Source organism: Lampris incognitus, chromosome 17, assembly GCF_029633865.1.
Source record: "Lampris incognitus isolate fLamInc1 chromosome 17, fLamInc1.hap2, whole genome shotgun sequence".
In the NCBI taxonomy this organism is placed as follows: domain Eukaryota; kingdom Metazoa; phylum Chordata; class Actinopteri; order Lampriformes; family Lampridae; genus Lampris; species Lampris incognitus.
The window spans coordinates 37,876,933-37,904,349 of record NC_079227.1 but is presented as its reverse complement, the minus strand read 5'-3'; the positions used below and the strand labels follow the sequence as shown (position 1 = coordinate 37,904,349).

At 45.6% G+C, this 27,417-nt stretch overlaps 2 protein-coding genes across 2 annotated transcripts in view; one reads left to right on the top strand and one right to left on the bottom strand.

Annotated features, from left to right (window-relative positions):
• Window positions 1-320: 320 nt before the first annotated feature.
• dclre1a (DNA cross-link repair 1A (PSO2 homolog, S. cerevisiae)) lies at window positions 321-24,241 on the bottom strand. The gene is made up of 9 exons (XM_056297515.1): window positions 23,683-24,241; window positions 21,687-23,084; window positions 20,603-20,736; window positions 13,582-13,700; window positions 12,334-12,477; window positions 11,404-11,549; window positions 7,097-7,251; window positions 4,800-4,941; window positions 321-1,482 (listed from the first exon to the last, which is right to left on the bottom strand). The coding sequence occupies exons 1-9, from the start codon at window positions 24,107-24,109 to the stop codon at window positions 1,310-1,312; spliced, it is 2,838 nt and encodes a 945-aa protein (XP_056153490.1). The 5' UTR covers window positions 24,110-24,241; the 3' UTR covers window positions 321-1,309.
• A 336-nt stretch (window positions 24,242-24,577) lies between these two features.
• Window positions 24,578-27,417, top strand: part of nhlrc2 (NHL repeat containing 2) — a 38,217-nt gene continuing 35,377 nt past the window's right edge. The window contains exons 1-2 of the mRNA XM_056297267.1: window positions 24,578-24,740; window positions 25,357-25,509. Coding sequence (XP_056153242.1) covers window positions 24,578-24,740; window positions 25,357-25,509 — 316 coding nt within the window. The remainder of the gene's footprint in view (window positions 24,741-25,356; window positions 25,510-27,417) is intronic.

Sequence of the window (27,417 nt, the reverse complement as noted above, 5' to 3'; positions counted from 1 at the left end):
CTTTCAATGCTTTAAATACAAAAATGGAGGAACCAGTTTGGAAGAATATCCTTTCTACAAACTGACATTGGTCATTTGTACATAACAGTCACCCTTGTGTTTGCTTTAAGGCATCTTCTTTATAAAAAAAAAAAACCCTTTCTTTACGAGCTAAAATGTTAAAATCAAGAAAATCAACTGAGATGATTTCACTGAAAATGATTTGAACAAGACGTGACTGTAATGTACCGGGTCAACTGCACAAAGTGGTTCTGAATCTAATCGGATTTTATTTGCTCCATATTCTGAACAAACAGAAGACAAATGTCGAGTGTCCCGTTTATAAAAAAGATTTAATGGTTTATGAAGATTTGGACACAAATGCAAAGACAATACTGATCATTACCGGGACAAAGACAGTACTGATCATTACCGGGACAAAGACAGTACTGATCGTTACCAGGACAAAGACAATACTGATCGTTACCAGGACAAAGACAGTACTGATCGTTACCAGGACAAAGACAGTACTGATCGTTACCAGGACAAAGACAGTACTGATCGTTACCAGGACAAAGACAATACTGATTACCAGGACAAAGACGGTACTGATCGTTATCAGGACAAAATAATGGGAAACTGTTGGAATCACATACAAACATACTTATTATTAAATACTTGACTTTCTTATAAATTTCAGCCAGAATAAAATGAAACATGTAAACCAGCACTTAAAAGTGTACTGGCAGGAAAGAAAGAACGGTAAAAAGAGGTAGGAACGTAGAAAAAGGGTGCACCAAATGCCAGAATACAACCACGCTGGAAGAAAATGGATGTGAAGCTGTTCCTTATCCGATGTGAGGGTGTAAAGACAGGATGTTGTGTTGCTGTAAAGCCCCTTGAGGCACATGTTTAATTGGTGATGTTGGGCTATACAAATAAAAGTGGCTTGACTTGAAGGTGTCTGATCCCAGCTGGTTCATTCCTGTTCCTCCCAGCCCGGGAAAAAGGCCCAAAGCTAACTGGATTAGTCGTGAGGACCTTTCTTCCCAAGGACTGATGAAGAAAGGCATGTTTACTTGGTGGAGCAGAATTTTTTTGTGTATTTTACAACAGTGTCGTGTTCAGAGAAAAGTCGTCTTGATTAATAATCGGTTCCAGTAGAAGCAGTTAAAACCATTAGTTTGAATAATCACGTTCAACACGTTCCATACAGCTCAACAATGGGATGATTCTTGACTGGCCATTTTCCTCTTTGCTACTGAATGAGGATTTTATCTTGCTAGGCTAACCCATGTGTGTAGAATGGCGCCTCCGTCCCATCATGTCCTTACGGTTTAAGACTACATTTGGCTTCCATGAGCCAGTCTTTCAAGCATCTGTCCATAGACTTCCTGCTGGACCAACTGCCGACGTTGACTGTTGGAATGATCTTGAGAGGCTGAAGCCACTGGACGAAGCGCTTCATCTCCAGGAAGCTGCTGTGTTCGCTGTAGGGGATTCCTTTAAAAGAGACAGGAAAGCATTTCAGGGCTGAAGACTTGAGCCACGTTCGATACTTCAGATGTCTTTAATGTCATGCATCCATGCCAAAACCCGTCTGCTCGAGCCCACGTTGGGCTTGGCACACATTTTCAGATGTTTTACTGTTAAAAGAATGGTGTCATGTGTTTGCCACACTGCACAGCCATTCTTGTCTCACAAGTTAGAACCCGGGCGCCCCAAATTAAGGAGCATCTACTTAACACACATTTCTACTCCAGTAAATGGGATTAATTTTCTTGATGAAAGGTGTTGAAAAAAACTCACTCGGTCTGTTCTAACAAGCGATTTATACCCTGCTTGGTCTTACAGAAATGATATTTTAAACGTTTTTGACCAACCGACAGCATCCAAATTGAGAACCTAATTCTTCAAATACCCTGTTCCACCCAAATCAAAAGAAATTCACTACAAAATAATGAATAATTTCTACCCTTCCAGTGAACTTTTAAGATTAAGATTTGGCTTTGAGAATAATATATTTCTATTATAATTATAATAATTAATAATAATACTCATTAATAATTAATTATAATTCTGTAATGGTGATACTGAAAGAGCAGAGCATCTCTTTGTTTCAGGCCGTCATACCCAGTTGTTCTGGAAACAATTTATGGAATGGTTCAGTAGAAAAACCACAACAATGCATATTATAGATCATAATAGTGTTATTTTTGCTGTGTTATTAGAAGATCAATAAATTGGATCTGCTGATCAATGTTTTACTTATTCTAGCCACATTTTCTATTCACAGGGCTAAATTTATTAAGACCAAACCCATCTTCATGTGCTACTGTAATGAAACTCAACTCTATATGAAGTCCCTGAAATTAATGAAATCAAAATGTGCCAAAGATCTGTCGAATACTAGAAAATGATCAGACCAACGTAATACCTTAAAAACTAGCAATTGTTAGTCAATCTTATTTATAATTTTGTTAATTTTACGTTTTATTCTACTTAATTGATTGATTTTATGGTTATTTTACGTTTTATTCTGCTTAATTGATTTATTTTATGGTTATTTTACGTTTTATTCTGCTTAATTGATTTATTTTACGGTTATTTTACATTTTATTCTGCTTAATTGATTTATTTTATGCCTTTTTTGTTTGGTTTGTATACATTTTACATTTCTTGTGGTGTCTGCTCATTGTTTTCATTATAGAGGATGAAAAGTTTTCAATTGTAATGTTTGCCTTATTGCTGTAAATTTATTTTTTAATTAATAAGTTAAATTTAAAAAAAAGTCTACTCCAGTGAGCAAGCCACCAGCTCTACTTCAAGTTGTGATTGGAAAATAGAAATCAGGGTCCCTGCAATGCGCAGCAGCAGCCTGGGATGAGGGAGACCAGGGCGCAGGACGTAGACACATCTACCTGACTAGATAAACAATGGAGGATTAAACACGAGCACAAAAAAGAAAGAATGCAAAAAAATTAAAATAGTTATGTGCAATTCAAAATTTAGCACGCCCCCACTAATGCTGCCACATCCACAACTTAAGATTATCAAGATGTCGCAGATATCTGCTTGGCACGTCAAGTGAACTACATGCAGCAGGATTACTTCAAGGAATGCAAGGAATGTCTGCGTGAAGAGTAACCCACAATGCCCTGCATAGTCTAGCCAAGTTGGAAAATGTAATTTCTTCCAAATTTGATGTTTGACCGAGTACATTTCTACCTAAAGCATCTAAAATATTATCTAGAAAAGGAGAGAAAAAAAAAACCGAGGTGAATATACCTTGAATTAACTGTATTGCAAACACAGAAAGTGAACAGAGCCCGTAGAGCTGAACACAAAGCTACTGAAGGCAGGGGTACAGCTGAAGGCAGGGGTACGGCTAAAACTTAGCCTTTAGTGTGAAACAGGACAGTTGATGAGCTGCACTCAGCAATGAGTCAACACTGATTTCAGTTTCTGATTCATGGCGGAGAGAAGCCACGAGGGAAAAGAGGCAGGGGGAGGCTTGGAACTGGGCTGAGGGGATTCGACACACGACTCAATTATTAATACCCATTTCAGTTTAATTGCTAAGACAATCATTTCCCTAATTTCTCCCATTAAGAGTCATCACACCCAATCAATACAGTAGAGTGAATTTTTTTTTTTTTGGTTGGTGGTTAAAACCTGTCAAGGAGCCAGATATCTACTGCATATCCAAACACACGGGACAAGAAAAGCCAATAAAAGTCAAGCCATGGGGCAGCGTGTGGGTGTCAGGTGCAGTGGTTCCCATGCTCAGATCATCTCCCTCAAGGTAGCGGAAAGCTTGGAGGATGCCGGGTCGGAGAGATGTGGTTACGCCAGTAAGGACAACTGTCGGTGAGGATAGGGTGGGTCATGGATTTACACTGCCAAACTCCACCCCCCAGCTAGTGCTGTGAATTTAACTGGTGAAGGAACAAAGTCAACACAGGAAGAAAAGGAAAAACGGGCTGAATCAATAACAGCAAATTATAAATCATGACCGACTTAAACACTGAGGTTTAATTACCCGTGCCAGGAATTATAATGATAGGCAGATGGTTATCAGAACGATAGATAATAAAAATGAGCTATACTGCAAGAACTAGGGCATGAAATTCTCACAGCTCTCTCAAACAAAACCAAATATGGCCATATGTTGAACCCCAGACATGCCAGTGTGAAGTGCTCCTGACAGTCCCAGTCCAAAGCCTCAACGCCTGCCCATCCCAGATAAGCACATTGGACTCTCAACATGCCACAGCCCCAGACGTCAGCCATAGAAGGTCTTGTGTAGACCCATAGTCCTGCATTATAGCAGCCTGGTTGGACGCAGCTCAGTAAATAAAAAAGACTGATCTGACTGGGCATGATGCAGAAATATTGGCCTCTACTTTGGCCTGCAGAACTATTTGTTTATTGATCACGTTCAGCATGGTTGAAGAGAGTGACAGGTTTCCTCCTTGCATGTTAGAAAAATTCTGATTGCTAAGGGGTAGCAAACCATGGAGAGCACAGACCAGATTTACAGTTTACATTTAAGGACAACGGTAAAAATAGACATGGACGGGCTGACTGCAACACAAGCAATTACCTTTCATGCATGAAAATCATAAATTTCCAAAGCACACGCTGAGCTAGTTAAAATTCAGCTGTGACAACACCCGAGTCCCTACTGACTGGTCTGTTTCCTTGAAAAGTTCTGAGGCACCTTGCTAACTTGTTGACAAAGGATGAGGTGGACTTTGTCGGTGACAAAGAGGATGGCAGAGCATAACAAAGCAAAAAAAGTTGGGGTAATTCCATACCATAGAGGGATATATTGCCACTGGTCTGGGGCTGAATGTCCATCACAGACTCCACCTGCTGGCTGAAGGTCCAGCCTGTAGGCTTGAAGGCCACCAGCCGGTCATATTGCCCTAAGAACCTGCTCAGATGAGCATGGAGATTCTGGAAAAAGGAATTTAAAGACAATTACTCAAATGTATGAGGATGCCGTTCATAGCTTTGGACATGCCAATTTACCATTAACTACATTACAGCAGCATCAAGATTCATATCAATCTTTTCCAAAATTGTGTAGACAATCATGTAACTCATGGCTAGATGGCTGAAATCAATTAGTTGCCTGCAACATTGCATGCATATTATGTTCATTTAATATCCAGAAATGTGCATATGTATGATGTAGGAGTAGAGGTGATGAAGGCATATGCAGAAGAGAGGTGAAGAAGAGAGTGCAGGCAGGGTGGAGTGGGTGGAGAGGAGTGCCAGGAGTGATGTGTGACAGAAGGGTACCAGCAAGAGTTAAAGGGAGGTTTACAAGATGGTAGTGAGACCAGCTATTTTATATGGTTTGGAGACAGTGGCACTGATGAAAAGACAGGAGGTGGAGCTGGAGGTGGCAGAGTTGAAGATGATAAGATTTTCATTGGGAGTGATGAAGAAGGACAGGATTAGGAATGAGTATATTAGAGGGACAGCTCAGGTTGGACGGTTTGGAGACAAAGCAAGAGAGGCAAGATGGAGATGGTTTGGACATGTGTGGAGGAGAGATGCTGGGTATATTGGGAGAAGGATTCTGAATATGGAGCTGCCAGGAAAGAGGAGAAGAGGAAGGCCAAAGAGGAGGTTTATGGATGTGGTGAGGGAAGACATGCAGGTGGCTGGTGTGACAGAGGAAGATGCAGAAGACAGGAAGAAATGGAAACGGATGATCCACTGTGGTGACCCCTAACGGGAGCAGCCAAAAGTAGTAGTAGTAGTAGTACTAGTAGTAGTAGTAGTAGTGCATATGTATGACGTGATGACCTCACTCGCAAAATAAGAGCATACAGCTCAATTTTCTAAAAATCTAAGTCGTATTTCAGTTTAATAAATGTCCATGTAGCATGGACACAGTCTTTATAGAAATGAACAAATATAGAAAGATCATTTGCCTGTAACTGTGATGGTTTGTAGTTGTGCGAAATTCACGTATTGACCCCCCTTCATTTTCCACTTAGTTCGTGTCGAGCCTAGTGGCATGCTTGTCATTCAGGCTAAAGTACCTTTGACATCAATACATTTTTTTTTCTTTTTTCCGTAATTTTCCCTTTTTCTCCCCAACTGTACTTGGCCATTACCCCACTCTTCCGAGCCGTCCTGGTCACTGCTCCACCCCCTCTGCTGATCGGGGAGGGCTGCAGACTGCCACATGCCTCCCATACATGTGGAGTCGCCAGCCGCTTCTTTTCACCTGACAGTGAGGAGTTTTAACAGGGGGACGTAGCGCGTGGGAGAATCACGCTATCCCCCCCCGAATAGACACCCCGACTGACCAGAGGAGGCACTAGTGCAGCGACCAGAACACATACACACATTCGGCTTCCCACTCGCAGACACGGCCAATTGGGTCTGTAGAGATGCCCAGTCAAGCCGGAGGTAATACGGGGATTCGAACCGCCGATCCCCGTGTTGGTAGGCAACAGAATAGACCGCCACGCCACCCGGACGCCCCAACATCAGTACATTTTTAGACCTGGCAGAGCAGGTGAACATTAATGAGCTACCTGGCAGAATAGACTAGAAAACCAGCAGCCCCCAAGGACCAAACTGTAAACAACGCCTCAAAACAATGTTTTACTGTATTAGTTCAATAATACCTTCTTTAATGTGCTCAGTTTAGAGCAAACATTCTCATCTACAAATATTTCTTTATCATCTTTATATTTATCTACATATTCCTGCTAACATCTATTTCCGCATCTCTGATATATTCTCTGCACCACTGCACTTTATCACTTCTTATTTCACCTGTACAAGTCAGTCCTTGTGTACATACGTGAAGATTGTTGTGTTGTGGTGTTGTTATTCTATGTTAAGTACACTGAGAGACACGAAACCAGAGTCACATTCCATGTATGTGCAAACCTACATGGCCAATAAACATCCATCCATCCATTATCCAAACCGCTTATTCTGCTTAGGGTTGCGGAATGCTGGAGCCTATCCCATGATTCTGATATTTTTCCTTCTTCCACAAGATGATGCTTGAAGCTCCCAAAACATGTAGAAACACGTGTTCTCTTCAGATAGAGGGGTGAATGTGACGGGGTAGACCTACTTTGAAGGTGAGTTGCATCATGGGCAGTACGTGGACCCGAGCGGCCTTCCAGTCCGTGGTGATGAGCCGTTGGATGTGCTCCGACTCCAGACAGCACATGGTGTTGTATTTGTCCCTTGAAAGGCAGACTTTGGAACCGAGGATGTCTGCCAGTGCTGCAAGTGCAACAGACCAAAGACAATGTCAGATTCAATGGGTGGGGGCTTCTTAAACCTGCCTTGGCTGGACTTAAAAGTTCTTTAATCAGGAATCCAGAACACTTGGTCATTTCACCTCATGTACTTGTGCACATGAAATGAAAGGAAATGCCGTTTCCCCCAGCCCACAGCAGTACAACACAGAGACAAAAACACATCCAGAAACTACAAGAACACACATATTCAAACTAACACATATCCAAACTAAAAGAAAAATCACTGTCCAAGGGAATGAATGTCAGCCAGGATGATTGTTGGAACCACTGGTCTGCACGGGCTAACAGTTAGCCTAGCCTGCCCCGTTTCCTGTCAGACCGCCCTCAGTGTTTCCTCCTTGGGCGCAGCTCCAGGCAGGGGCCGTGGTCCCTGTGGCAACCGGATGAAGCAGATCAAGCCCTCCCAGCCAGACACCCTCGACACACCTCCCCGCATTCCACATGATGACATCAAAGACACCACAGTCAATGCCAGGTGAAGCTGCCGCCAGACCGCCCTCGGTGTCATTGGAACTGCCGGTCTGCATGGGCTAGCAGTTAGCTTAGCCTGCCCCGCTTCTGCGTCCTTTCAGACCGGCATTGGTGTTACCGCCTCGGGCGCAGCTCCAGGCAAGGCCGTGGTCCCTGGGCCCACTCTGCAGCAGACCAAGCTCTCCCACCCATCAAACAAAGACAAAACCTAGACACAGACGTGGACAAAGACGCTACATGGACGGTACTGGGCGAAGCCTCTGCAAATGTCAATTCGTGCCACCATCTTCCCACATTTTTAACATAATTGCAGAGGGGGACCCTAGTTAAAGCACTTTCAACCCGCTACAGAAAGGAAAACAATGCCATTATTCATGTCAGTGTTTCCCAACCCAGTCCTCAAGGACCTCCTATCCTGCAGATTTTCATTGTAACCCTGCACAGGTAGCCCTGCTTGTACTTACTCAACCAATCATCTCACAGCACTTAATTATGCAAGGTGTGCAACATCTGACATAATTCATTGCTGATTGGTTGAATAACTACAAACAGGTACCTATTCAGGGCTGCAAAGAAAATCTGCAGGATAGGGGTTCCTTGAGGACTGGGTTGGGAAACACTGATTTATGTCACTTGATTTTAGGGCCATAAGATTATGTGACCGACTTGATGTACAGTTGTGTACAGTTTACTAAGCAAATATTCCGTTTTTTGCCTTTGGAAAATGTTTAGCCCAACAAGACAAAAAGGGACATAATGTATTTGATTTAATGTCCTATTTAATGTCCTATACACAAACTTTCTATATATAGCTTGGCAAGAGAGCAAGTAGTGGTGACCAAACCATCCATCCAGAAATAACTAATCACTGTTGTTTCACCACCCCCCCCCCAAAAAAAGATAATTTCCGATCACCAGGAATCCAGCTAGAATTCTGTGATGGCAAGCCTCCTTCTCCTGAGTTTTCCCCTACCACCGCAGAGCTGACCTTTATGTGGGGCTTTAGAGAACTGTGGGTTATATTAAAAAAGGAAGGTCATTCCAACAGAGGGCATTTCATATAGACTGACTCCTCTCTCAAAGCGGACTAATCGAATTCTCCACACTGCTTCCATTTCAACACAACATGTCCTCTTTGAAAAATCTCCAAGAGAGGGAAAGGTCAGATGATGATATGAGTCTACAAAAACAGCCCACTCACTTCACTATTTTCTCCCACCAACAAAACATTCAAGTCCCGTCCATTTTAGATGTACAAAGCGCCCCCAATTTTCAATGGAAAACAGGCTATATAGCATTTTCCTGTATTCTGAAGAGAGTGGTTCTGATCACATCATTGAGATCTGTTGTAGTGCCAGTGTTGTTTCCCACAATCTGAAGGCGCTGGAAAATTCTTCAACTTTTCCAGCACCTTCAATACAATCCAGACTAGACTGCTGAAGGATAAACTGGAGGATACACATGCCGATGCTCCCATGGTCTCGTGGATCAAGGACTACCTGACGAGCAGACCACAGTTTGTGAGGCTACAGAGCTGTGTGTCTGTGCATCTAGTGAGTAACATAGCCCCCCCCCCCCCCAGGGAACTATGCCATACCCCTTCCTGTTCACCATCTACACGTTGGACTTCAAGTACAACTCCGAATCCTGTCATCTGCAGAAATTCTCGGTTGACACTTCCACTGTGGGGTGTGTGGAGCGTGGCCAGTAGGAGTATAGGGGCCTGGTGGACCACTTTGTGAAGTGGCGTGGGGAAAACCACCTGCAGCTGAACATGGTCAAGACAAAAGAGCTCGTGGTGGATTTCAGGAAGAAGGCCCCACCTTCTCCAGTCTGCATCAGTGGGAATGACGTGGAGATCTTCAAGTCCTACAAGTACCTGGGCATTCAACTGGACATCAAGCTGGAATGGTCCACCAACATCATGGTCATCTACAAGAAGAGCACGAGCGGGCTCTATTTCTTGAGAAGTCTCAGGGTCTTCAATGTATGCAACAAGATGCTTCACGTGTTCAATCAGTCTGTTGTTGTGAGCACCATCTCCTATGCTGTAGTGTGCTGGGGGGAAGGTATCAAAGCAAAAGACGCCAACAGACATAAACTCATAAAGAAGGCTGGGATCACTGGATCCAAGATGGCCACACTGGAGGGGGTGGTGGAGGCTAAACTGCTTGCAATCCTGGGCAATGGCTCCCACCCCCTACTCAACATGTTAGCCAAGCTAAAGAGCACCTTTAGCAACAGACTCATTCAACCCCGGTGTGTTAAGGAGCGATACAGGAGGTCATTTCTGCTGGGTGCTATCAGACTCTACAGTTCATCTGCCTTTGCCAGGCCTGCTGACATTGAACTGCTCATCGACTAAACTTGCCTTTATCTTTGCACATCTGGACTACAAGAACACCTGAATATATCTGAACACTTCCTTTGCATATCAGGACTACCAAAAACTTGAATATATCTGGTCAGCTTTTAACTGGGCCTTACTTTTTTTTTTCATTTATTAGTCTTATTCGTTCTTTCTGCTTTATATACCTGTTGTCATTTGTATTTTAATGTATCAGGCTGCTATGATGTTTTCATTTCCCTCCAGGGATTAATAACGTCATCTATCTATCTATCTATCTATCTATCTATCTATCTATCTATCTATCTATCTATCTATCTATCTATCTATCTATCTAACCTGCAAACATTTCTTTCAGCATCTCTGATATATTCTGAGTGGCACTGTGGCCCAGTGGTTAGCACTGTCGCCTCACAGCAAGAAGGTTCTGAGTTTGAACCCCGGGGTTTGTCCCACCTTGGGGGTCATCCCAGGTCATCCTCTGTGTGGAGTTTGCATGTTCTCCCCGTGTGTGTGGTGGGTTTTCTCCAGGTACTCCGGTTTCCCCCACCACCAAAAGAAACATGCATGTTAGGGTTAATACTCCTGTCTGTGCCCCTGAGCAAGGCAATGGAAAAAAGAACTGGAGTTGGTCCCCGGGCGCTGCACTAGTGGCTGCCCAATGCTCCTAGCTACACAGCGAGGATGGGTTACATGCCGAAAAAGAATTGCCCCACAGGGGATTAATAAAAAAAAGTTAAAAAAAGAAAATAAATTTATATATATATATATATATATATATATATATATATATATATATATATATTCTCTGCACCATTGCACTTAATTACCTCTTATTTCACCTGTATAAGTCAGTCGTGTTGCTATTCTATGTTAAGTACACTGAGAGAGCCACGAAACCAGAGTCACATTCCATGTAGTGCAAACCTACATGGTCAATAAACACCATTCTGATTCTGATCTACACTCAGAAGTCATCCATTTTCTTTGATTAAGTGATCTTGTTGCTGGTGGGGGCTCTGTCCCTTCATACCTTCGGCAGAAAACAGGTGGTTTACGAGAACACACAAACACAAAAAAGCCTCGGGGACCCTCTCGTTGTAAGCAATGCCACTAGCCACTAAATCGGCATGCCAATCCCAAGGATACACACAGGTTGCATTATTAAAACATGACAGCCAATTGATTTGCTGTGCCACAAGAGGTTCAAGCCCCCTTTTAGCTTCACTTGATGGAATATCCTCATTACAACCAGACACATGGTGTGAAAATGAATTAACATTTTGCAACACTTACCTAAAAAGACCTTCTCTTTACCCACAGAATAGGATCCACACACCACAAGGGTCCGAGGGTGAAGCGTCACCAATTCAAAGGCAGTGCTGGCTGCAAAATGGATGACGTCTTGCTGACTGGGAAAGGTGTACTCAGGGCTACAATAGCTGGAGAGACAAGAGCAAAAAAGAGGAATTGAGACACCTGATTCTGCAAGTGTCCACCCATATCTTTATGGACGAATGAGCACACAGTCATGTCAATCACTGTAGAGTGATGGAAGATATTAGACAACGTCTTTACAGGTAGGCGATGTACAAAAGAGGAGCTTCTTCAAAGAAAAATTGGCTATGAACACATGCATCTTTTTTTATACTGTATCCGGCCAATTACCCCACTCTTCCAAGCCATCCTGGTCACTGCTCCACCCCCTCTGCCAATCCGGGGAGGGCTGCAGACTACCACATGCCTCCTCCGATACATGTGGAGTCGCCAGCCACTTCTTTTCACCTGACAGTGAGGAGTTTCCCCAGGGGGACGTAGCGCGTGGGAGGATCACGCTATTCCCCCCAGTTCCCCCTCCCCCCCGAAAAGTCACCCCGACCGACCAGAGGAGACGCTAGTGCAGCGACCAGGACACATACCCACATCTGGCTTCCCACCCGCAACCACGGCCAATTGTGTCTGTAGGGACGCCCGACCAAGCCGGAGGTAACACGGGGATTCGAACTGGCGAGCCCTGTGTTGGTAGGCAACGGAATAGACCGCTACGCTACCCGGACACCCATCACTAACACAAGTCCAATATGGAGGGGAGGGGGCATATTTTACATACACCTGGATATAGCCCACTGCATTCATATTGCTCTGCTGATGGACACTCAGTATCTACACTTTCCCAAAACTACCATGTGTAGGCGTGTAAAAGGCATGTTCAGGGCAGGTGCTCACGTGGTGTCCAGATAAAGCGTCTGCACCCTGCAGCTGAGTAACTCAGGGTAGGTCTCCATTGAGGTATCGGCTCGGAAATCTCCAGTGTGGAGGACCGTCTGCCCGTCAGGCAGGAAGAAGAGCAGCATGGCAGCTCCTGGACAACTATGGCAGAGCAGACAGCCAGTACAGGTGGAAGGTGGAGATGAGTAAGAAAAGAGAGCAGAAAGAGATACCTTACGTTAAAACTGAAGACACAAAATGCAGGCAGGAACATCACACTGTGGGCCTCGTTTAAACTATGATATAAACTATATATTTTGTGATATTTTGCGGATGACATTGTGATCTGTAGCGAGAGTAGGGTGCAGGTTGAGGAGAGCCTGGAGAGGTGGAGGTATGCACCTAGAGAGAAGAGGAATGAAAGTCAGTAGGAGCAAGACGGAATACCTATGCGTGAATGAGAGGGAGGACAGCGGAATGGTGAGGATGCAAGGTAGGAGTAGAGGTGACGAAGGTGGATGAGTTTAAATACTTGGGGTCAACTGTTCAAAGTAGCAGGGAGTGCAGAAGAGAGTGCAGGCAGGGTGGAGTGGATGGAGAAGAGTGTCAGGAGTGATGTGTGACAGAAGGGTACCAGCAAGAGTTAAAGGGAAGGTTTACAAGATGGTAGTGAGACCAGCTATGTTATATGGTTTGGAGACAGTGGCACTTTTGAAAAGACAGGAGTTGGAGCTGGAGGTGGCAGAGTTGAAGATGATAAGATTTTCATTGGGAGTGATGAAGAAGGACAGGATTAGGAAGGAGTATATTAGAGGGACAGCTGAAGTTGGACGGTTTGGAGACAACGCAAGAGAGGCAAGATTGAGATGGTGTGGACCTGTGTGGAGGAGAGATGCTGGGTATATTGGGAGAAGGATGCTGAATATGGAGCTGCCAGGGAAGAGGAGAAGAGGAAGGCCAAAGAGGAGGATTATGGCTGTGGTGAGGGAGGACATACAGGTGGCTGGTGTGACAGAGGAAGATGCAGAGGACAGGAAGAGATGGAAAGGGAAGATCCGCTGTGGCGACCCCTAATGGGAGCAGCCGAAAGTAGTAGTAGTAGTAGTAGTAATAGTAGTAGTAGTGGTAGTAGTAGTGATACAAGGGTGGCTTTTACATGTTTGTCAAAAACGAATGACATTTATACAAAAATACTTAAAACAAGCATCAACCTTGACTGCTGAAATTATTAGCCCAGTATAAAACCATTGAATGAAGGCGACTTACTGGTTGGCATCCAGGAGGATGACCCCAACCCCATCCACCGTGACACGAGTATTCATTGGTAGGATGTGGATGTACTGCTCAGTCACCCTCAGTTTGTTCTTCAGCAGGTTCCCTGTGATCTGTTCAAGAGAGGCAGTGGTCAGGTATATCACACCTGTCTTATTCAGACCAAAATAGAAATAATCTATATCCAAATGTATTAATATTTTGCAGATCTAATTTCGTCGCCTAAAAGGAAACCAGTCTCATGACAGATTTGGAGAACCCAATTTGCTTTTATAGAGTAAATGTGACCTTAAAACATTTATGGGCTGTGACCCAGCTACTGCTGAAGTTGGTATTCTCTGACCCACCAAATAAAATCCCATTGGGTCTACATAACCGTTTTTAGTCCAGACCTTCTGAGAATGACGCCTGGTCCTAGACTACACGGTTTGTACCGTGGCCTATTTGATAGAAGCTCATCTACAGCTCTGTCCTGCTGACGAGGTTATAGAGTATTGATTATTGCAATCTGTCCTCTTCTCTCTCACGTCTTTCGGTCTCTGAATAATGTCTCTTCCTGTCTTCTCCCATATATGTGAATGGTGTGATGTGAGTCTCCCCTGTGTGTATGGGCAGTCTGTCCTCCTCCCAGGTCTCCATGGTGACGGTGTTCGCCACCTGGACACTGCTTGGCATCCTCCTTATCATTTATGAATATACATCTTTTACTGAACATACGACAGATAGAAAGCAAAAATAAAAGTTCACACGGGGTGTCCGGGTAGGATGCGGTCTATTCCGTCGCCTACCAACACAGGGATTGCTGGTTTGAATCTCCATGTTACCTCCGGCTTGGTCGGGCGTCCCTACAGACACAATTGGCTGTGTCTGCGGGTGGGAAGCTGGATGTGGGTATTTATCCTGGTCGCTGCACTAGTGCCTCCTCTGGTCGGTCGGGGCGCCTGTTCGGAGGAGGCATGTGGTAGTCTGCAACCCTCCCCGGAGTGGCAGAGGGGGTGGAGCAGAGACCGGGACGGCTCAGAAGAGTGGGGTAATTGGCCAAGTACAATTGGGGAGAAATGGGGGGGGGGGTCACAGGGAAAGGTTTTTCCTCTCACATGTGATGATTTACGGAAGCTAACGAGTTCAAACTGTCCTGTAGTTACCAGCAGCACAAAACTGACTGTTCAAGATAATTTCACACTCAGTCTTTGTCCAACTAACACCACTATTATAACTATTTTGTCCACTAAAATGATATCTGACTACTCCAGCAAGAGTGTCCAGAATTATCAGAGGTAGTTATGCTGCTGTATGGACATTTCCCATACAGCAGCTGACACTGGGCCGGATCCGCCCACAGTCTGGCAGAGCCGCATGGGAATTACATCCGCCCCTAGACCGCCCCCCCGCCTCTGGCCAGAGTGTGGCCTCCTTACGAAAGCCGGAACCCATTTTTAAATTAGGCCTTGTGGCTCTAAAACGAGTCATGAGTCAGCACCTGAATTCCCTATTCCCGGCATCGTTTTTTTTTTAATTTAGAAACAGATTTTAGTGGACTTTTTAAGAGAAAGAACGTTGACGATCCTTGAATCTTTGAATATGCCGCTGTGCATTTTCGTACCACCGGATCCGCGCCAGATGCTTGGGATACATCCGGCCCGGATCTGGCCCAGTTTAATTTTGCTGTCTGGGAATACTCAAAACAACCGTTTTCCCCATGAAGGGCAGGGCGTGATCGTGGGTTAGGTGTAGAGAGCCAGGAGCAGCCTCTCATAACACGGTGCATTACGGAAAATTTGAACACACAAACACACACACACACACACACTTCAGTTGATGCCAAGGAGCCACAGAACTGACTGGGTTAAAGTTACCTTAAAAGAGATTTTTTTTTTTTCTCCCCAGCTGTACCCGGCTAATTCCCCACTCTCTGAGCCGTCCCGGTCTCTGCTCCACCCCCTCTACTGATCCGGGGAGGGCTGCAGACTACCACATCTCCTCCTATACATGTGGAGTCACCAGCCGCTTCTTTTCACCTGACAGTGAGGAGTTTCACCAGGGGGATGTGGCGCGCGGGAGGATCACGCTATTCCCCCCAGTTTCCCGTCCCCCCCGAACAGGTGCCCCCACCGACCAGAGGAGGCGCTAGTGCAGCGACTAGGACACATACCCACATCCGGCTTCCCATCCGCAGACTGTAGGGACGCCCGACCAAGCCGGAGGTAACACGGGGATTCAAACCGGCGATCCCCTTGTTGGTAGGCAACGGAATAGACCGCTACGTCACCCGGACGCCCTTAAAAGAGAATTTTAAGATCCATTTCCATCTAAATATGGAACAATGAGCACAAGTGGATCACGGTTAAAGCAAACGACCAACTGAACCCAAAGACCAAACCCCCTGAGTATGTTTGTGCCTTAAAAAAAAAAAAAACAGTAAAAAGCTGGGGGTTTCTGCAGAAAACCTAAAAACGGAAAGTACAATTCTTAAAAGCTTATCCACGTGAGTCAAGTGAGGGCATGAATATGCTACCGTTGAGCCGCCCAGTGACAGTCTGAAGTGCATTTTGAATGGAATGGTTAAAATAACGCCGCCCCAGTGCCGTCGGAGAGCCACCTGCGTGGTGGCGTTCATAGCGGCAAATGGTGAGCGGTCTTTAGACTGGGTGATGCAGCGTGGCCAGATAAATAAACCAGCTTTTCTTCACACACACTTCATGGAGGCGGGGAGCAGAAAGGATGCTTTTTATAGGTGCAGCAGGGTTTCTGATGAAGAAAATAAACAGTTCCATCTTCCACAAAGGCAGCCATGAAACTATTTCCCACAGCTGTAGGCGTCGTAAAAGTCTGCCAGGTACTTTGAGAGGAAGTTGCTTTTTTTAAATAGCAAATAAATGTCACTATCACTTGGATCTATGGCACATCTTGCAGGCCACATGATGATGGTGGAGGTGATGACATGATGCGCGGATGCAGTGGCGGATTTCTGCAGACAAAATATGTTCTCGCATGCAAATACCAGGATGTGGTCTGGTGGATGGTGTGGCGTCAAATTCTTCTACAATGTGAGACTACGGGGTGTCCAGGTAGCGTGGTGGTCTATTCCGTTGCCTACCAACATGGGGATCGGTGGATGAGCCCCTGTGTTGCCTCCGGCTTGGTCGGGCGTCCCTACAGACACAACTGGCCGTGTCTGCGGGTGGGAAGCCGGCTGTGGGCATGTGTCCTGATCGCTGCACTAGCGCCTCCTCTGGTCGGTCGGGGCGCCTGTTCGGGGGGGATCCTCCCACACGCTACGTCCCCCTGGTGAAACTCCTCACTGTCAGGTGAAAAGAAGCGGCTGGTGACTCCACACGTATGGGAGGAGGCGTGTGGTAGTCTGCAGCCCTCCTCGGATCGGCAGAGGGGGTGGAGCAGCGACCGGGATGGCTCAGAGTGGAGTAATTGGCTAAGTACAACTGGGGCGAAAAAGGGGAAAAAAAAATATGTGGGACTACTTTGAAATGATGCAACGATTACAGCGTTCTGTAATATGTGCAAAGCTGAACTCTGAGCAGGGGCGCGAGGATGATGAACCAGCACCTGAACAGGAGACGCACTGGAGCGGCGGTGTCTGGCAGCGAGCCCAGTGCAATACAGAGGAAGAGGAGTATGTCTTAATGGCATGCGTTACATTATTTCTTCATCCAAACTGCCCTGTTGAATCAAGCAGTGACAACAGTGTTACTGCAGTGAGCGTAACACACACTGCCAACCTGATGGGCTGCCAGTTAAACAGTAAAAAAAACAGAAGTGGCAGCATGTACCCCCCCCCCCACACACAAACAGAAGAGGGAAAGACAAGTGGCTCTGGTTTTTGCCCCTCAGCTCTTGTCTCTCGTTCTCTGCTTGCTGATGCTGGGCCGTATTTAGTGTCGTACAAGTGTCTTTTCAGGCATGACTGTCACTCCAGGAGCAGGAATCGAGGACCCAGATGCAGACAGCCGAGACAGGCTGATCTACAACAATAAAGCAAACAGACTTACAAAAAACAGGTACCTAGATATAGGCGGCAAGGTAGGCTCGAGACAAGGCGTGAAGCATCCGGCTACCAAAAGTCAACATGCAACAACCCGACAAAGAGTCGGGGCAACAGAAATGCATATCAGGGAATGGGGAACAGGGTGAGCCTTGATGACCCAGACCACACCGCCATGACAATGACGGTGTGGGCAATGGAGCCTATGCAGATGCTTTCTGATTTTGTTAACGTTCAGAATGAAATACGTTAATGCTAAAAATTGGCTTTCACTTTATTAAACCAACCAATTTGATCAACTGAAGAAACAATTGCCAGATAAATTAAGATTATCACAATAGGTGCAGCCCAGACGGAGACACTTCCATAAATAAGTGGCCGACAGCTGCAGGACGGGACTGAGGACTGATAACTAGAGGTTTAGACACAAATAGACACCAGCTGAAATGTAGGCCAAGCCGCTGCCCTGGAGGGTTTGCTCTGCTGTCAAAAACGGCACTATCGCAGATCACATACAGAAGGCTCACACTATAAATTGAGAACTAGGCCTGTCGCAATTATTACATCATTTGAGCTGACCGCATTTTGCATAACAATTATGCAAAAGAGCGCAGTCACATGTTTCTTTCCAAATGTGAAAGGAATTCAAAGCACTCCGATAAGTGGAGAATTCCCCCTTCGGGTGCAGCAGTATGCTGGAGATAATTAACAGACGGCCCTTTGCTGCTTAATTTCAGCCTGTTTAAACCCAGTTTAGAACTGCAACTGGACCGAACAGCTGATCTGTCACGTAATATTCAATGCACCATTATTTATTCAACAAACGCCTTTCTATCGCCTACTTGTTGCATAAAACTATCGACAACATGGAAGAAGCCCTCCTCGAGCAAGTGTAAAACCTTCACAGAGCTTCTGTAGAAGCTTTTCCATAACTACATCCACACCCTCATGGAGACACACTGACGGAGCCGCAGCGGCCTCCCAAACATGGCTTCTTTTAATGTAGCCTCGCCGTTTCAGCGCTGGTGTTTTTATTCATGGTCTTTAGGAAATGGGTATTGAACTCTTTTAACATCATTGTCATCCATTGGGCAGCACGGTGGCGCAGTGGTTAGTGCTGTCGCCTCACAGCAAGAAGGTCATGGGTTCGAACCCCGGGGTTGTCCAACCATGGGGGTCATCCTCTGTGTGGAGTTTGCATGTTCTCCCCATGTCCGTGGTGGGTTTCCTCCGGGTGCTCTGGTTTTCCCCACCATCAAAAAAGACATGCACGTTAGGGTTAATACTCCTGTCTGTGGGCGTCCGGGTAGCGTGGTGGTCTATTCCGTTGCCTACCAACACGGGGATCGCTGGATCGAATCCCCGTGTTACCTCTGGCTTGGTCAGGCATCCCTACAGACACAATTGGCCGTGTCTGCGTGTGGGAAGCCGGATGTGGGTGTGTGTCCTGGTTGCTGCACTAGCGCCTCCTCTTTTCGGTCGGGGCACCTGTTCAGGGGAGGAGGAGGAACTGGGGGGTATAGTGTGATCCTCCCGTGCGCTATTTCCCCCTGGTGAAACTCCTCACTGTCAGGTGAAAAGAAGCGGCTGGCGACACCACATGTATGGGAGGAGGCATGTGGTAGTCTGCAGCCCTCCCCGGATCAGCAGAGGGGGTGGAGCAGAGACTGGGACATCTTGGAAGAGTGGGGAGTACAACTGGGGCGAAAAAAAGGGGGGGGGGAAATCCCCCCCCCAAAAAATAATCCCGTCTGTGCCCCTGACCAAGGCATGGCAAGCGAACTGGAGTTGGTCCCTGGGTGCTGCACGGCGGCTGCCCACTGCTCCTAGCTACACAGCTAGGATGGGTTAAATGCAGAGAAGAATTTCAAATTTCTCTATGGTGATAAATGAAATATCTCAAAATAATTTTTTTTTTTTTTTTAAATCCATGTCTCTGTGTCAGAGAACCCCGGTGGGTCCAAAAACAAGTACTAAAGGCACCGTGTGAACCTACCTAATGTAACAATAAAGTTGTTCAAGACGGTTAATCAATACAGGATGCTTGATTTTATTTTCAAAAGTTAGGCCCAATACGCAACAGTGAAACAAAACCATGTTTCCATGCAAAAAAAAATGTTAAGTGCACCATTAATTAACATGTTCCGAGTCAGTTAGACTGACTGGAGACACAAAATCATCTAAAATAAATAAGTTCAGCAGAGCGAGGGGGGAAACATTACTTCCAACTATCTGAACTTTCATCGACAGTCCTCTGCCCAGAACCAGTAAGCAGCCAATGAAAATACCATGAATCCAGGCCTACTTGTAGGGACACACCACACCACAACACCACAACCCTGCTGACATTTTGGTTTTAAGCCAAATAATAAATGGAGAGCCCAACAACTTGGAGGAGGCGATTTGTAATTTATTTGTCTTGTTCAGTAATAAGCTCTGTTTACATAAAGTTTTTTACAAACCCTTAAAGCATAACAAAAAATGTATTTATTTCCATGTTCGAATGTTTAATGCCAATAAATGGTTCTTCATAAGCAGTGTGTGTATTAGTGAATTGTACAAAAAACAGACAATAGTCCTATTGAGAACTTGGCTTGCCAGTTTATTCAAATGTAGGACCTTTGCCTTTATACATGCTGCTATAACAGCTTAGGTTTGACTCTCGATCCTAGCAATGTGCAGCAATGCTCTAATACCATTCACTCTTTTGTGGAAAATGTTTGAAAATGGTATATGCTCAATAAATAAAAACACAACTACTATCTGTCTAAAATAGATACTAAACGACAGATGCTTAATTATGATACAGAAAATTACTCCAGCGGACACGATCCAACATCTCCAAGGGAACTCCCAATCAGTTACCAAGCAAACAGGTCCAGGTGAACCGGGCCAAAATAACAGCAAGCCCTAGTGGCATAAAAGCTGAAGTAGTGCACTGCTGATGCAATGGAAAGCAAACTGGAAGACATTCAAATTTCAAAATGGAACTGAACTCGAGGACATGAGCCTTACTTTGTTACAGTAGATGGGGAATGTAGAGGTCTTCTTCAGCCCTCCGTAGTGGTCCGAATGGAAATGGGTTAGGAAGTAGGCAGCGATGCCATCAATCTCTCCATAACGAAATGCGTCAACAACAAACTTGGTGCCTGAAAAAAAAATATTGCAGTGCCATACTGTTTACATACTGTTTACTGTTTTGATGTCTGTGGATGACATTGTGATCTGTAGCAAGAGTAGGGTGAAGGTTGAGGAGAACCTGGAGAGGTGGAGGTAAGCACTGGAGAGAAGAGGAATGAAAGTCAGTAGGAGCAACATGGAATACCTATGTGTGAATGAGAGGGAGGACAGTGGAATGGTGAGGATGCAAGGAGTAGAGGTGACGAAGGTGGATGAGTTTAAATACTTGGGGTCAACTGTCCGAAGTAATGGGGAGTGCAGAAGAGAGGTGAAGAAGAGGGTGCAGGCAGGGTGGAGTGGGTGGAGAAGAGTGTCAGGAATGATGTGTGACAGAAGAGTACCAGCAAGAGTTAAAGGGAAGGTTTACAAGATGGTAGTGAGTGAGACCAGCTATGTTATATGGTTTGGAGACAGTGGCACTGATGAAAAGACAGGAGGAGGAGCTGGAGGTGGCAGAGTTGAAGATGATAAGATTTTCACTGGGAGTGATGAAGAAGGACAGGATTAGGAAGGAGTATATTAGAGGGACAGCTCAGGTTGGACGGTTTGGAGACAATGCAAGAGAGGCAAGATTGAGATGGTTTGGACATGTGTGGAGGAGAGATGCTGGGTATATTGGGAGAAGGATGCTGAATATGGAGCTGCCAGGGAAGAGGAGAAGAGGGAGGCCAAAGAGGAGGATTATGGTTGTGGTGAAGGAGGACATGCAGGTGGCTGGTGTGACAGAGGAAGATGCAGAGGACAGGAAGAGATGGAAACGGATGATCCGCTGTGGCGACCCCTAACGGGAGCAGCCGAAAGTAGTAGTAGTAGTAGTGCCATACTGTTTACACAATCAAAAAGAGTTCGATATCAAACACAGCTATTAGGACGATACCTGCCATTGGCGAGCTAAGATACAGACACATCATTCACTGACCTGGAATCTTTTTGTAGAATGGACAGCGCATCAGTTCTCCCCCTCCTCCAGCCATTCTCCTACTGTAGTAGCCTCTTCTCTTCCCTGCTCTCCCTCCTTCTCCTTGAACTACCTCCACTTGACTGGTATCCATCACCCCAATGTCTGAGGTGTCCGTGGTTGTGACAGCCCCACTTTTTCTTTGCCTGTCCCTCCTCTCTCCTCTCTTTCTTAAGTTCTCTCCAGACGTAGGGCTGCTTGTGGTACCATGTTCACATGCTCCATCCACAGCCTCAACCTCCTTCTCCTTGAGGGGCTTGAGCCCAAAAAACACCCCAATGTCCAGCTGCTTGAGACAAGCTGAACCTGCCTTGTTCTGGCCCTTAGAAGGTGCCATGGTTTCAGACAGTTGGTTAACAGAGGATCTAGGAGAAAGCATCCGATGAGGAGGTGTGGATGGCTGCTCTGTTGGACCATTTGTATCATTCAAGCTTTTGTAGTGAAAGTGGTTTGAACTAGAAAGGCTATCTCGGAGATGCTCTAGCACAACACTCTGTGGAGACGGAGTACTAGCCTTACAAGTAGCAGTTGTATTGGTAGAGTTTCCAAGTGCATCCTTTTCACCTGTAAAATCAGGTGTGTTTTCAGCAGCAATACTTGCAGCTTGCCGATTGCTGGGGACTATTGAGGTAGCTAACTCCAGCTTGGTGGGGAAGGAAGCTGAGGCACATTCTCTCATGCTGATGTCTTCAAGTTGATCAGTAAAGTTCTTGAAAAGTTCATCTTCACTTGACAAAGCGTCGCTGAACAGTATCGCCAAGTCCTTGTCCTCATTTTCACGAGCGCTGCTGGGAAGCAGATCTTTTCTAGATTCACCCTCTTTTACCTCTAACTCTGGAGGGAACTCCGAGAGAGGGGAGTAAGATATTGCATCATCATTGTAAGGGGAAGGCTCCATTTTGAAAAAACCACCTTCACAGGCTTGGTCTCTGCAGTCTTTTTTAACAGGGGTTGATTCCAGCTTTGTTTTACTCTTTTGGGATTTGCTGATAGATTTTTTGACTTTTGAAGAGGCCAACCTACCTTTTTTTTTCTTAAAATCCCCAGGGCCAGGCGAGCGTAATAAAAGTAAGCCATTTGTAAGCTTAGTAGGAGTTGTTTTGCCGGGATTGACAGGGGAGGCACTATGGCCGGAGAAAGCAGCGAGACTGACGATACTCTCCTGTGAGCTTTCTAAATTGGAGCTGACCGCCTCATTGTTTGTTGGCTGTGAGAGAGAGCCAAAATTTGCCTCTACTTCTTGGGACAGACAGGCAAAGACGGTGTCTGTGGTTGCTCGACTGTGAGCCAGCAACGTGTGGTTGAATCTCTTGTAGTGGTTGGGAATGGTGGAGGAACACCGGAGACCATCTGGACATTCTGTATAAACAAAGGAACGTGTTATTTTCATGCATATGAATATGTAACCTGAGAATACTTCTCTGACAGACTATATAATGAGATCAAACAAAAAAAATTTCCACTTTTACTGGTTGATCATTTTCCATCCATCCGTCCATCCATTATCCAAAAGCACTTATCCTGCTCTTAGGGTCATGGGGATGCTGGAGCCTATCCCAGCAGTCATTGGGCGGCAGGCGGGGGGGAAACACCCTGGACAGACTGCCAGGCCATCATAGGGCCCACACACACACACACATTCATACCTAGGGACAATTTAGTATGGCCGAGTCACCTGACCTACATGTCTTTGGACTGTGGGGGGGAATCATTTTCATCCGCATAATACAACGTCAGCAGTCAGTGACTGCTGGGATGGGCTCCAGCATCCCCGCGACCCTAAAAGCAGGATAAGCGTGTGGATATTGGATGGATGGATGGATAATACAATATACTATACAATTCAGTGTGAGGTTGTTTTTTTTCTTTCTTTTTGTGACGATTTGAAGTTGTCTAGTCATGAATCCATCCTTGGATGACGTAAATATGGAAAAAAATACTAATCTTTTCCTTTTACCTTTGATATTATCCCGTGGGGTGTCGAGACATTCACTGACGTGCCACCTTTGAGACTGCACCACCAAAATGGAGAACGGCATCTGACACACGGGACAAAAGTCCCCCGAGGATTGTTCCTCCGGTGCATTACGTGTGTCGAGTCCCTTGGAATGAGGGCCTACCGGCGGCGGGGCGGTCTGCGACTGTGAGCCATCGCTGGTGTCTCCGTGCGGACCGGGACCACCCACAGGCGCGTCGCTTGAGCGGCGAATGGAAACCGTTTCGCTGGGCGCCACATTGCTGACAGGGGGCACGACTGAGTAACGCGTCCCTTTCTTGGCACCTTTTCTGGGAGTGGATCCCCGGTGTGTCCCAGATCCGTTCCTCCTTTTCTTCTTCAGTGGCTTATAGTCCCAAATGTCGTTTTCAGAGTCTGGCTGTGACATCTGAAGCAGGAAGATTTGCTGCCTAACGCTCCGACAAATCACAGACACACAGGGACAACGTGTCGCGTCTGATAACATGCCGCTGAAGTAGCGGTGCCCCGGTCACATATCCCATACGAATGACACGTTAATGACCCCGGCCAAAAAAATATATATATATATACATGTTTTCACCGATAAACCGACGTTCAGCGTAGCCATGTTAGCATGATTTTCCCGCACAGACTTAACGTCGATCAAGTAAACGATAAATTGTGAACACGTCAGCACTTTCCAAGTATTTCGTAAGAGAAATTTCACGAAATAAAAAAATATATATTGCGCAGGAAATAGTTAATTTGTACTTAGTACAGAGGTACTAAGAAAATGTATTAAGGGAGAAAAAAAACGAAATTTTATTTATTATTTCCAGTATCGAATCCGCCGGTGTCAATCTTCAGGATAGCTCTGCGTAGTCGCTGTAAAACCATGGCTTCCGCGGGCAGCCTCCCTGCCTTATTCGCCGTACAGAGTCGACTAGATGACGCTTTAGATGACGCCGCTTCGCGGCAAGAGCAAGAAAAACTTGTGTACGAGTATTTGCTTAAAGTAGACGACAGAGAGGATCTGAAAATACCCGATTTCCAAACAGGTAAGACCAGTTCGCAGCCACGCCAAGCCCGCTTGGTTTGCTAGCATGGGCTAGCCGTGCGGCTGGCGTTGTGCTGCCAGTGCCCAGCACTTCCTGGACACAGCCCGTCCATATCGGATAGCGGTTCTGTGCAGGGTTAATGAACGTGGACTGCCAGCTACTTTAATTTAATGACTTTTTTTTCCTGGCACAGGGTATAAATCCTCTACACTAGACTCGACAAATCAAAACAAACAACCGTACCACAGTATAGTTATTAAAATCACAAACACAAATCACATAAACACAATGCTCTCACAAATACATTAGTCTAACAAATAATCACAGTCACACAATACTCACAACAATCACAACTCGGCTTTAGAACTGCTTAAAAAGTCCTTTGTTGACAAATGTATCTAATCTGTTTTTAAAAGAATGAACTACTTGGTGTGCCTTTCTTGGTTACGAGCATTGACTGCAAGCCCCGTTGCTCTCTAACCCCACAAGGCTCTTATTCGTGGATAATGGGTACTGTAGGGAACATCAAAGAAGGGCACGACTGTTGGATCATGTGACGCGTTGATTTAATATATTTAATAAAACATATGCCTTTTTAACTTGGACAAACTTGCAGGTTTGGAATGGCTGAATACAGAGGGCCCACTGTCTTTTGCTAAGGAACTGGATGGTAAAGTGGTGCTACTGGATTTCTTCACTTATTGCTGCATCAACTGCATGCACATCCTGCCTGACCTACACCAGCTAGAGAAGAGGCATTCTGTCAAAGGTATGCACAAATCACGCCATAAAGCAGCAGTTGTCCATCACAGGAGCTGTAACCTAAATAAGTTCTGAAATCAGTTTTAGAGTAGGGGTAACAATGTCCATCCATTATCCAAACCACTTATCCTGCTCTCAGGGTCGCAGGGATGCTGGAGCCTATCCCAGCAGTCATTGGGCGGCAGGCGGGGAGACACCCCGGATAGGCCGCCAGGCCATCACAGGGCCCACACACACACTCACACCTAGGGACAATTTAGTATGTCAGTTAACATCAGAAAGCAGTCACTTTACAGGTATGTGTTGGACAAATGCTTTGTTTTCCACAAGATGGGTTATACCAGTTGGTGGAAAAAAAATACACATATCACAATCTGCTTGTTTAGTATTACATAACCTCCCTTTTCATTACTGCGGTCCCGATGCCCTGCACCTTTTTCTTCAATCTGTATGTGCTGAACTCTACCCAGCCCTCATTCCCAGAGGCTCTGGACAAATGTTTTGTTTCTCTAAGAAATATATTTAGATATACCTCTAAGGGGCGTCTGGGTAGTATAGTGGTCTATTCCGTTGTCTACCAATACAGGGATCACCGGTTCGAATCCCCGTGTTACCTCTGGCTTGGTTGGGCGTCCCTCCAGACACAGTTGGCTGTGTCTGCGGGTGGGAAGCCGGATGTGGGTATGTGTCGTTGTCACTGCACTAGTGCCTCCCCTGGTCGGCTGGGGGGCCTATTTGGGGGGGGGGGACTGGGAAAAATTGTGTGATCCTCCTATGCGCTACATCCCACTGGTGAAACTCCTCACTGTCAGGTGAAAAGAGGCAGCTGGTGACTCCACATGTATCAGAGGAGGCATGTGGTAGTCTGCAGCCCTCCCCGGATTGGCAGAGGGGATGGAGCAGCGACCGGGATGGCTCAGAATAGTGGGGTAATTGGGCAGGTACAACTGAGGAGAAAAGGGGGGGAAATATAAAAAAAAAACCTCTAAGAGCTAATATTACTGTTGTTTTTTTTTTTATCTCCTAACATAATTGTAGAAAGATATGATAGATAGAGGTAGATAAAGTGTTTTCCCCTTTATTTTAACGGGTGAGTTGAGCCATATCATGTAGACTCCTGAACTCAAATAACTGGCCAGCGGGCCAGGTGCGGCCCGCGAGAGCCAAATGTCGGGCCCACGCCGACGCATTGGCACTAACACGCCTGTCATAACATGTGAAATAAAGTGTGCAACTTGTGAAATAAAGTGTGCAACATGTGAAATAAAGTTCACGCCGCTCTCCTCTCTTTTGACCTCATCCCACACCGTACACTTGACCTATGCCATAGAGCGCGTGTAAGACGTACTCGGCGCTCTCTACAGAACTACTCACCAGCTAAGTCACAGATAATCAATAATTGTCCTAAACCAAGAACATGGTCTGTGCAAAGTTGACTAGGAAAACCGTCAGTTCAAATCTGACTCGACTGGTCAATTTTGTTTTATTTTGCCGTGCCACGCCAATGCCAAACCGACAATCTTGATATGCATGCAGACCGCAGCTGTCTGCAAAGTAGATAATCTCAAGCAGCACTTCAACACTATGCATGCTGCCAGTTTTAATGCCAACTACCCTACAAAATCAGATCACCGCAAACAAAATATAGCAAATATGATAACATCCTGCAAGCGCTTCGTTTCTACTATCTGTAAATCAACATGGGCACAAGAGAGAACAGCTGCATCATTGCATGTTTTATGCAACCTTGTTAAAGCCTAAGAAGCCAGACTTTGATGATGATTCAAAATCAAAATGTTGCATTTAACTGATCACACGCCATAATTGGGGTGTCGGTATCGATGTAGATGTACGTGGTGTTTCAGCATTGTCATGCAGTTTTTTTTTTTTTTTTAAGTAACTTCACAATTTGGTT